The sequence below is a fragment of the Carlito syrichta genome, unplaced genomic scaffold, assembly GCF_000164805.1.
Source record: "Carlito syrichta isolate Samal-C Ts95f unplaced genomic scaffold, Tarsius_syrichta-2.0.1 Scaffold306873, whole genome shotgun sequence".
In the NCBI taxonomy this organism is placed as follows: Eukaryota; Metazoa; Chordata; class Mammalia; order Primates; family Tarsiidae; genus Carlito; species Carlito syrichta.
The window spans coordinates 72,568-84,568 of record NW_007250969.1 but is presented as its reverse complement, the minus strand read 5'-3'; the positions used below and the strand labels follow the sequence as shown (position 1 = coordinate 84,568).

Sequence of the window (12,001 nt, the reverse complement as noted above, 5' to 3'; positions counted from 1 at the left end):
TTTGAAAAGGGAGAAGAGGCCGGGCACAGTGGCTCAAGCCTATAATCCCAGCACTTTGGGAGGCCAAGGCCAGAGAATCGCCTGAGCCCAGGGGTTCAAGACCAGCCTGGGTAACTTGGTGAGACCTCATCTCTTAATAAATAAAAAAATTAGCCAGGCATGGTAACACATGCCTATAGTTCCAGTTACTTGAAAGGCTGCGGCAGAAGGATCACCTGAGTCCAGCAGGTCGAGGCTATGGTGGACGTGAGTGTGCCACTGCAGTCCAAGGACTACAGTGAGACCCCGACTCGAAAGAAAAGAAAAGGGAGAAGGGAAGGCAGCCTTGTAACTCGAGATAGGTCAAGAGGCCTTTGTCTTTTCTGTCCTAGACTGTACCATGTGGACTGAGCAGAGGAGGGGAAGAATGGAAAGATGGAAAGGGTTGTTCTGGGAACTTTGGAGAAGAGCCTCACAGAGACGGGCCTGCAGGAGAGGAACAGATGCTGGCCCGTCTCAGGCAGAACAGACCAAAACCGATCTTGGCAGAGAGAAGATTAATCTCCTGTTAACTCACAGAGCTCTCACGATGGAATGGAGGGGCTGTTGGAGCAAGAGAAATGTACTATTGTCCATACTCGCCTCACTGAGAAAATAATGAAAAAGCAAATCTACGTATGTGCATATATGTGTAAAAGTGTGTGTATACATATATATTTGAAAATATATTTCACATTTTCAGATATTGGACTCTGGTTCCTCCTTCAGTATAGAAAATCACTGTCAGCTGTATCACATACCAATGCAAAGTTATCAAAATGTGCTGCTACCATCTGGATGTTATACACTGTCCGTAGTGCAGAGTATTACCTTACATGCACTGAACGAAGAGTGCTGTCCGTACCGGCCCTGATCCATGCCCAGTCAAGCCTCCTTTCTCGTGTTTCTACAACTATCTTTGGTCATCGTGTCAAGGCTTGTACAGCCACTACTGCCATGTCCCATGCTGACTCCTAGGCCTCTCTCCTGGTCTGTAACCTACCTGAAATCTACAGCTAGATTATGGATTATTTTTCCTCACTTTAACCTGCCAAAATGAATGGAGCCCTCCTGAGGCTGAATCACAGAGCCAAGTCAGAGAGTGAGGATGACCCCCATGTTCTGTCTCTGGCCTCACCTCAAGGGTACCCTGGAAGGACAAAAGGTCATGGAGGAACGGCACTGAAGTGAGGCGTACACACAGAGGTCTGGTTTGACATCAGCGAGCAAAGCCGCTGCTTCCGCTTGCTCCTGTGCTCCAAGCGTGGTGCCCAGTGAATCCTTCCTCAGTCTGTGTGAAATTAATGAAGTGCTAAAAGGTTTCTTAGACATGGTATCCCCTTACTCCTAGCTTCTCAGAAAAAAACAAGATGCATGTAAATGAAGTCTTAAGTGTTGGAGAGACTCAGAAGAATTTTCCAAGTCCTTTCTTCTACAACCTGGCTATTCCATTTACCACATTGTCATTGTAGTCTTCCTAATAAAGCTATTTTTAAAATTACATATTTTTTTACTTTAAAATTGGTGGTACAATTAAGGGTTAGGCATGCAAATATTCACTGTGCAGGTACCTTTGTTGATGAGGTGTGCCCTCATTTCCCCAGACAATATTGACTACCGTTAATCCCACCTCCCTACCCCTCCCTGGCCCCCCCCATAGTTTCCCTCCACTGTCAATCCTTTTCTTATAGTATTACGGTAGTTGTTCAAGGTCCACTTATGAATAAGAACATGTGATACTCAGATCATCTCAGCATTGTTTACAATAGCAAGATCATGGAACCAACCGTGCTATCCATCTAATAAAGCTTTTTTAACCTTGGGGAAAAAAAAGAAATTAACGAAGTGCTTCCAGCCTCAGCAGTGCTCAGGCTTCTGCAGGAGCACAGGTTCCCAGGCAGCACACGCCTGTCCCCCTCCCCCTCTTGCCAGCTTCCAGCCTGACCTGTGCTGATCACTGAAACCCAGAGGGGGCTCTTATAATCATACGAATCTTATTTTAGGACTTGAACACCACTGTCTTTGACAACGTGTATCATGAATTAAATTGAAAACAATGTTTTCCCACCTTTTGAAGACAGGGAAGGGTCATTGAAAGGCACAGATTTTGAATATTCAGGAACTTAAAGTAAAATAGCTTTCTCCCATGTGATACACTAAGTTTATACAGCAGGATATTTGTTCTGTCGTTCCATTGGTTGGTCAGCAGCAAAACCCATGCAATTCTAAAGGGAGAGGATCTTCACCTCTATGTTGGCCCCTGTGGTACCGCCATAGGGACAGGCAGTGAGCTCAGACAGCTTTACATCACTATCTAACTTCATTCAGGGTGTGGCAAGGTTGCTATCCCCATTTCAGAACAAGCAGAGAAGAATCAGGTCTAAATTTATATTCCAAGTACCGTGGGAGGAGTACTCACGCTTGCTCCACCCCACTTCCTGCAGGGACAGCTGCCTAAGCTTTTCTGAACTCTTCTGTTGCAGAGATACCCCCAGCCTCGGGGCCAGAAGAAAAAGAAAGTGGTGAAGTATGGCATGGGAGGCATGATCATCGTCCTACTTATCTGTATCGTCTGGTTTCCTCTTCTCTTCATGTCTTTGATTAAGTCTGTGGCTGGGGTTATCAACCAGCCCCTAGACGTCTCTGTCACGATCACCCTGGGAGGGTATCAGGTAATCCCTGTGTGCATCCTCAGGGTCGCCCCTACCTGTTGGAGCCTTGCCCAGTGCTGCACCCTTTCATGGCCACCACCTATAGGGTTCTTAGTTATAGGTTGCTGACCACACTGTCTTATTTCATTTTTGACTGTTCAGCAAATATGTGATGTATTAAATAAGGAGCAGAGGCACTGAAAGAATAGTTCTGTTCCAGTCTTGAGCACTGTAATAACTCACTTCAAGAAGAGATCTGTGAGGCCACTTCCCATGGGGGTAATCAGTGGGTGACATGGTATGTAAATGTTTCTCTTTTAGCCCAGGATGCAGAGAACTCCAAATATTGATAACACTGTGTATCTTTGTTTTCCAGCCTATTTTCACAATGAGTGCCCAGCAAAGCAAGTTGAAGGTTATGGACCAATCCAAGTTTAATAGCTTTATACGATCTTTTTCTAGGGACACCGTAAGTAAATGCTTATAGTAGATCTCTATGGAGACCTTTCATCTAGGTGAGCGCACTGGTTTCATTTTATTTACTACTTTGCCATGGCCTGAGGCGATGGGAAGGAGGGCTTTTCAAGGATTATCAAGTCTATACAGCACGTTCCTGGCTACTTTGATCCTCTAAGAAGTTATGTCTACGCTCTTGGAGACAACAGTTTTCATTTAGAACATTTTAACATAAGCTCAGCAGTTATTGACCTATTTTAATTTTTTAACTCTTTAAATTGACTAATAGGTCTACGCTGGGAATCTGTCCTAAGAATTAATTCAAAATATGAGAAAATTCTACGTAGCTGCTTCCTTATTAACACATTACCTGTATTAGTAGAGCTGGAAACAGTTTGAGAGTTCAACAGGCTGGCAGTGCCTGGGGAAACCATGGCAGCTGTATTAAATGGATTTGATTAGCATTGGTCACCCTAGAGTGCTCATATTTGGAGAAGGGGCTTCCACTGTCTTAGTTACATGCTATGTTGTCAGAAGATTTCCCAGGCAATTTCTTTTATAATGAAAAGAATCATTACAGAGTCTATAAAAAAGTGACGTGACAATTTCTCAAGCTAAAACATAAATGAACAAAGGAAACTCTTATTTTTTAATGATTAGAAAACAAGGAATTCATTTCCTCCCACATAAAATAGTGATGATGTTCTGGTGTCTGAATGGTGGCTGATGTTATTCTTTTCTGTTATGCACTTTTAGTAATATGATAACATGATCCTCATCATTAAAATTAGTTTTACAAATAATGTTTTTATTTAAGGTGATAAGGTAAGCAGATGCTTCTCTCCTTTGTAAAATTATCACCTATAATGCAACTGTCAAAACTAATCCTGAGCAAAGAGCAACTATTCAGCCAGGGCTGGGATGTCTTGGGTGGATTAAAGTCGTCTCTCTCAGGAGAGTGACATTCCCTCATCATGACGGCTAAATTTTCTTCTTAGCAGAGAGGGGAAAATGACTCTACGTTATCAGGTGTTCCTTTGCTGTTTAATTGGAATGATTCCATACTGTATTGGTGATGTGGCCACATGGCTGCAGGGATTGGACAGTGTCACTAGGAGATGCCCGTTCCTGTGGGCAGGGAAGCAGAGTTAGTGCACTAGAACCTTAAGACTATCCATTATCAAAAGAAACCTTCTCTATATGGTCAGGTGAGAGGAAGAGGAATTGCTTTCTTTGCTCATGCATATAATTTATTTATGCACGTGCATTTGTGCACATACAGGGTGCTATGCAATTTCTGGAAAATTATGAAAAAGAAGACATAACGGTAGCAGAACTGGAAGGAAACTCAAATTCTTTGTGGACCATCAGCCCTCCCAGTAAGCAGAAAATGATAAACGAACTCATGGAGCCCAATAGTAGCTTCTCTGTTGTTTTTTCATGGAGTATTCAGAGGTAGTTACTGTATTTCCATGCATAATTTCTCCCTTTTCCCAATCTAAACTTGTAGTGGGGGGCACGGGGGGACAGAAGATAGAAACATTAGTTTAATGTGGATCTTATTTATTATTACAGCTTTGAGATTTTCCCTCAATGCTAAAGCTGATATATTTGCTTATTAAATAATGATTTTCCCAGGAATTACTGACCAGATTAAGAACTTCTTCATTTTCTTTCTTTCCCCTAACCTCAGTTTTTTGGGTTTTTTTTTAAAACAATAGGAGTCAGTGGCATGATCATGGCTCACTGTAGCCTCGACTTCCTGGTTTCAGGCAATCTTTCCGACTCAGTCTCCCAAGTAGCTGGGACTACAGGTGTCCACCAACATGTCCAACTCATTGTTTTAATTTTTATATTTTGTAGTGTCGAGATCTCGCCATGTTGCCTCGAATTCCTGGGCTCAAGCAATTCTCCCACCTCACCGTCCCAAAGTGATGGGATTACAGGCGTAAGCCACTGTGCCCAGGCCTAACTTCAGTTTTTAAAGAGAGGCTGTCCATGAGTTCTGTGAGCAAGAGAGAGGTAGAGAGAAAAGAAAGGAAGAGATGAATTATAAAATGAAACAGAGTCTGGGTGAAAAAAGGTTGAAGTTTGGTCTAAATAATACAGAAGCTGCAACCTCTGTAATCCCAGATTATCACTTGTACCCCTCCAACACTGGGAGAGGCCTAGCGTATCTTTGCTCCAGACATGGGTGGGAAGACAGTTAGCAGTCCCAGGAGACAGACTGAGAATCCTTCCCAGCTAACCTGAGACAATGGCCAGCATGCAGCCACTGCTTGTCTCTACTTGTGAGGACAAAAGGTATCTTAGTAAAAGTTCTTACATCCAGATATTGCTTCCAAAAGCCCAGCAGTTTAGTGATGAGGTTTTGGGACCTCAACATAATATACTAGTTGGTTGGTTGAGCTTCTTTCATCACAGTCTTGGAATTCAGAACCCTAAGCAAGCTTATCTGAGTAGTAAAGTGGGTTAATTTGGTCTGTGATGCTGACTTCATAGTTAGAATTGAGATGGAATTGTGATGGGTACAGAAAAAAAGCCTTCTAGAATCTAAGCCAGGCATGGTGACTCACTCCTGTAATCTCAGAACTTTGGGAGGCCAAGGTGGGAGTATTGCTTGAGCCTAGGAGTTTGAGATCAGTCTGGGCAACATGGTAGGACTCTGTCTCTACAAAAAAATTTTTTTTTTGAGTTGGAGTCTCACTGTCACCCAGACTGGAGTGCAGTGGCCGCTCCCGGCTACCGCAGCCTTGACCTGCAGGGCTCCAGCGATCCTTCCACCTCAGCCTTCCAAGTAGTTGGAACTACAGGCGCGAGCTACCAGGCTCGGCTAATTTTTTGATTTATTGTAGAGATGAGGTCTCGCCTGCCTAGGCAGGTCTCAAAACCACGGGCTCAGGCAATCCACTCACCTCAGCCTCCCAAAGGCGTGGGATTACAGGCTGAGCCACCAAGCCTGGCTAAATTTTTTTTTAGTTAGCTGAGTGTGGTGGCATGTGCCTATAGTTCCAGCTATTTGGGAGGCTAAGGAGGAAGGAAAACCTGAGACCAGGAGGTTGAGGCATTGGCGAACCATGATCGTGCCACTACACTCTAGCCTGGACTACAGGAGAAGAAAGGAAGAAAGAAAGAGTGAGAGAAAGAAGGGGGAAAAAAGCCTTCTAGACGCTAAAGTGAATTCACGGGGAAATAGTCAAGAAATATTTTAAAAGGCACAGTTCAGAATTTAAAGACCTCCTTCTTTAATGTCATTTTCTCCTTTGTTTTTTTTTTGAGTTGGGGTCTCACTCCATCACCCAGGCTGGAATGCCATGGCATGCTCACGACCACCCCAGGGTTGACCTGCAGGGCTCCAGTGAGCCTTCCGCCTCAGCCTTCCAAGTAGCCAGAACTACAGGCACATGCTACTACTCCTGACTAATTTTTGATTTACTGTAGAAACAAAGTCTCACAAAGTTGCCCGGGTTGGTCTCAAATCCACTGGCTCAGGCAATCCACTCACCTCGGCCTCCCAGAGTGCTGGGACTATAGGCTGAGTCACCGAGTCCAGCCTAGTTTCTCCTTTTAAGTATCCCAAAATTCTCATATCCCATTCTGTACAAATTACCAGATATTTACTTTTTAGATTTTTCTTTGAAAATCTACCAAAAAACAACAAATAAGTTTAAAAAGAAAAACTTATGATTGAATATTCTTCTTAAAATATGGATTCTGGCTGGATGTGGTGGCTCACACATGTAATCTCAACAGTTTGGAAGACTGAAGCAGACAGATTGCTTGAGTCTAAGGTAGTGCATGCCTTTAGTCCTAGCTACTCAGGATGCTGAGATGAAAGGATTGCCTTAGCCCAGGGAGTTGAGGCTGCCATGAGCTGGTGATCACCGTGATCATGCCACTGTACTCCAGCCTGGGAGACAGCGTGAGACTCCAATTCAACAATCAAAACAAACAAGCAAACAAAAAGACCCAAATCAAAATAGATTCTATCAGTCATCTTGGAGTCTAACATGATTGGGTTAATATGAGAATATAACAAAAATTCATTTTAGAAATCAAGATGATTTCTTTTTTGGTCAGCAGACTGCGTCCTCACCTTCAACTCTGTCTGAAAAGTGTCTGAATTCCCTGGGTTTCATTAACTTGGTTGCCTAAGAAACTGGACATAGAGGTGTGGTGGACGGAAAGGGTCAGGACTGACAATTGTGGACTCAAGGAAAATTTGGCAAAATTAATAAAATTAAGAGTCAAGAGAGTTTTTAAATCTTTCTTCCACACTTCTGGATAGTCACTGACATGGAACTTTTTTTTTTTTTTCCTTTACAGAAACTTAAGTCTGGGTGCAAAAGCAGAAATAGCAACAGATAAACTTTCTTTTCCTCTTAAAAATATTACACGAAAGAATATCGCTAAAATGATAGATGGAAACAACACAGAAAGCTCAAAAACCCCAGTGTAAGTTTATTTTTCTGTTCATATAATTGTAATACATATATGCAGCTGATATAAAATGTCTATTTACAAATTCATGTCTATAAGAAACACAACTTCCTTCAGTAATGCAAAGTGAATTTCTACTTGAAAATTCCATTCTGTTAGATTTAAGAAACTTAATCTCAGTCCTTGGGTTTTGTCTCTGCTTTCCCTGGGATTATGTCTACATTCTGCCTGAAGGTTCGTATGGAGCCAGCCTCCAGGGAGCACATCTGTCCGTGGGAACGTGCTGGCCCACACACTAGGGTGGCTCTGTCCTCCACCATATGGTCCTATTCTTGGGCACACTAGAAACCATTGTGCCGATTCTCATGCCATTTGGAGTGGGAGCTCTGGCAGGTTCTGTGGGTCTACCCGTCCAGGCGTAATTTGAGGCCAGTGGTGCTCTATTCCTCCTACACTGTGGGGGATACTGGGTTCTTTCTGCCTTCGAGGACCCTACTCAGGGGTGGGACATGGGACTGCACTAAAGCGGCCCAGGCCTTTTGTCATCTGTGTCTGTGCGCTTGCCTACTTCACCCTTTCACTCTCAAGGGAAGGAGGTAGGGGGTCAAAGTTCCTTCTTGGGGAACCATCAGTGTCAAGCTCTGTTCTCCCTCCCACTCTCTGCCCACCGTGCCCAGAAAGTACTGACTTTATCTCTGGTTGGCTCTTCTCTGACCATAATTACTAAACGCTGGGGAAAGACACAGTGAGATATTTTTCTACTATTGCTCCTGCCTCTGGGTCACTGAATAAGGGTGGGGAACAGGAGTAGGGAAAGGTGGGGGTTACAAGGAATGAAAGGAAATTTGGAAGAAAAAAAACTATATCTCAAAATATTATCCTGCCACGTAAGTACTTCGTTTCAAACAGATGCAAGCTGTGGTGTTTAGATTCTAAATATGAGAACCTGCAAGAAAAATAATGATATTGGTCTAAAACAGCTAAACAAAAATCCAGATATTACCCAGCAGTTCTGCCAGTCTGCCGTGGTCCCGTTTTAATGCATGAATATAGGGACTACCATATGCAGTGTTAGAAGTGTTCCCTGACTCAGATAGGTTTTGTGAACCACTCAAGCTGAAGGACCCTTGAAGATCGTCAAATCCTCTTGTCACTTTCCAGATGAGAACATGTGTCTAGCCATGCTCATGGTCACTGGGCTCTTGAAAACAGAGGTTTCTCAAGGTCTAGGTCACAAACTGTCCCTACCCTCCACTACATCAATTCATGCCATCTGCTTGATTGTAGTTATTTTTGAAATTCAAAAAATTAAGATTTGAAGAGTGCTCAATGGTATAGCTAAGAGTTAGGGGATCCTAGCAAGAAAGAGAGCCCCTTGGCTTTAAAACAAGTCCCAGGCATGGGGAAATGCCCGTGGCTGTTTTTAAGCTATTACTGAGCTTTTGTTAAGCTATTACTGAGCTTTTGTAAGAGTTCCCTCAGATATGGCTAGAACACAGTGAATTTGTTCTGCTTCCGAGAGTTCTGATTATAGCAGAAGCCCCTAAATTGTGAGGTCGACACATCATACAGATATGGGAAACTTTCATCATCGTTTGTTTGATACAAGATCAAAGATAGCAACAAAAGATCAATTTGAAGTGGGTAAAACAACTAAAACTTAATTACATCTTTTTTTCCCTTAATGCACAGGACAATAGAAAAGATCTACCCATATTATGTGAAAGCACCTAGTGATTCTAACTCAAAACCTATAAAGCAACTTTTATCTGGTAAGAATGAGAAGAAATTGTTTCAGAATTATGTATAATCCTGTTGTGCTTTTATTACATTTCAAAGTTTGCATTTTCAGCCTTTACCAAGACATTGGGTTTTCTTTCCCTGTGTGACAGGAAGCATAAAACCCCTGCTGGCCTTCACTGACCCAAAGGAATCATTCTTCATTTTCTTTGCTTCATTGATGTAGAACCTGATTGACTTAAATTCACAATGAGCCACTTATCATAGTGATTCATCAGTCTGTTGACTTGTTTCTCTCAGCAAACAGATCTTTGACAGGACACTGCTTTGTTTGTAGTTACATATGACTGGCCCTTCACAATAAGACAGCAAAAAGACAGCAAGAAATGTATTTGATCCAGTCCAAAGGTTAGCAAGTATCAATAACTGTGCTTCAGCGATTGTATTTTTCCAGTATAGCAGAGATGGTAGTAAATGTATGCTTTTGGATTCCACTGATTATCAAGAATTGCTTGACTTAATGACCTGAACCAAAAGTCGATATGTAGTTCTGGTAAAGGTAGCATTGCGATACAGTCATCCAGCTCCGCATTCATTCATCCATCAACACAGATCCCTCACTGTGCACCAGGCAGTGGGCCAGGTACTGGAGACTGGGCTCTGTGTTGCTCCTGTGTAGCTGGAAAGACTCAGATGTAAGTGCACAGCTGGAATACCACATGGAGATTGTCCCAGGAGAGGCACAACAGAGGGCCCAGTGGATGGGCACGAGGAGGCCTCCGCATCCATCAGCTTTTCTTCCTCAGCAGTAACTACATGTGTCTGCAAGGGAATTGCAAGATGCATTGAGAAGCTTGGCATTTTCCTCTTAGCCGGTATTCATTGTAGAAATGTTTAGTCTGAGAGTACAAATTGCTCAACAATCAGTCATGCCCAGTGAAATAATTCTGTCTCTCACAAGCTCTCCCCTGAAATGATGCTGTCCTGTAAGCTCAGTCGGTGGTTGCATTCCACAGTTCCCTTCCTCCTTCCCTTCAGGCTCGAAGAAAGATGTCTCCTCTCTCCTTCCCAAGATCAGCCTGTCCTGTGCCCCAGACCTCAACCCGTCTCCACCCTAAGTCCTGCAGGATCTTGGGCTGTTCCTTTTGTATATCTCTGTCCCTCTCCACACATTGGCTCCTCTGCCTGTGAGTGGTTTAGGGTTGAGCCTGTGGTGTCCATCTTCCCCAGACAGCACAGACTTGATCTTGTGCAGTCCTGTCCAGAATAATAGCTCACATAGATGAACCTTACTGAGTTCTCTCTAATCGCACCACAAAGCATATTTAGCATAGATTGACGGTGATCGCACACGGAAGCAAGGCTCAGGGTATTAATTACTCAGTTGAGGCCCTATAACCAGTAGATCCAAACATGGGCCTTTCTGGCCTGGGTCCAAAATTTCCTCCTTATACAACTGTCTCTGGACTTCAGAGTCAACGTTTTTCCTGTTTCCGAGTGTTCTGAGGGGCTCACACTCTTCCTTGATAAAGACTTTGTTCCTCATTCTTCTTCTTTCATCTATCCATCCAACAGACACATTTTGGCAAGCACTGTCCTAGGTTCCTACCATCTCGGAATTTAGCATAAAAGAATGCTCAAATGGATCCTGCTTTCACAGAATTTACAGTTCACCCCCATGGTTTTCAGTGGAGGCACTATTGTTATTGGCAAGGCTGGAACCTTCTAAGAAAGACCCATGCAATGTAACTCCCAGCTTCTCATCTGCCCCATCTACTGTGTTCTTTTGCATTCACCCTATTCTCCTGCAGCAGCAGTCACTGACCATACAGTATGGCTTTGCTGAGCTTCATGCCATTGGCCCTTCCTGAAGTGACCTCCCCTCCCCATCCCATCTCCCACTATTGAAGTTCTCACTTGACAAAACTTAGCTCAAAAGCCATCTCCTCTGTAAGCACTCATGGATCATAATAACCAGAAGCAGTTTCTCCTTGTCAATGCTGGTCCCGTGGTGGCTGCCATAGGCCCACAAACCATGCTTATGTACATAGTCTTTTCCCATGGAAATAAGGAGCAATATTATACACAATAGTGAAACCCCTAAGCACCTAGGAGACGTTCAATAAATGCTGGCAATATGAGCAAATCAGTCTGATTTGGGTTTGGTGTAATCAGCACAGTTGTTCAGAACAGTGGCAGATACTGCATTCTCTCCCTGTGGTTTTGCTGCCGTGCACAAGTCGCCACAGTGACTGAGCCTCTTTCACTAAAAAGAGAAACTGCGTTCACACCCAGGGTCCACTCTTGTTTTTCCTTGCATTAATACATCCATACATCCTTTTCACCCCAACATCTTAAGCTAGAGTGAGTAGCCAGACATTGCCATCTAACTGCTGCTGTTCATTTAATGCTAGCTTTTCATGTTAACTTGATTTTTCCTCTCCCTTTCTAGAAAATAATTTCATGGATATCACCATCATTTTGTCCAGAGACAATATGACGAAGTCTAACAGCGAGTGGTGGGTTCTTAATCTGACTGGAAATAGAATATATAATCAGCAATCTCAGGCCTTAGAGCTGGTGGTCTTTAACGACAAAGTTAGTCCCCCCAGCTTGGGGTTCCTGGCTGGCTACGGGTAAGGACTTATTAATAATTAAGGAACAGGAGTCTACTTCTGTATCAGATAAAGTCAAAG

At 43.3% G+C, this 12,001-nt stretch overlaps 1 protein-coding gene across 1 annotated transcript in view; it reads left to right on the top strand.

Annotated features, from left to right (window-relative positions):
• Positions 1 to 12,001, top strand: part of PIEZO2 (piezo type mechanosensitive ion channel component 2) — a 188,222-nt gene that overhangs the window by 173,480 nt on the left and 2,741 nt on the right. The window contains exons 42-47 of the mRNA XM_008063492.1: positions 2,502 to 2,690; positions 3,046 to 3,138; positions 4,408 to 4,580; positions 7,452 to 7,580; positions 9,258 to 9,337; positions 11,758 to 11,941. Of these exons, the coding sequence (XP_008061683.1) occupies positions 2,502 to 2,690; positions 3,046 to 3,138; positions 4,408 to 4,580; positions 7,452 to 7,580; positions 9,258 to 9,337; positions 11,758 to 11,941 (848 nt within the window). The remainder of the gene's footprint in view (positions 1 to 2,501; positions 2,691 to 3,045; positions 3,139 to 4,407; positions 4,581 to 7,451; positions 7,581 to 9,257; positions 9,338 to 11,757; positions 11,942 to 12,001) is intronic.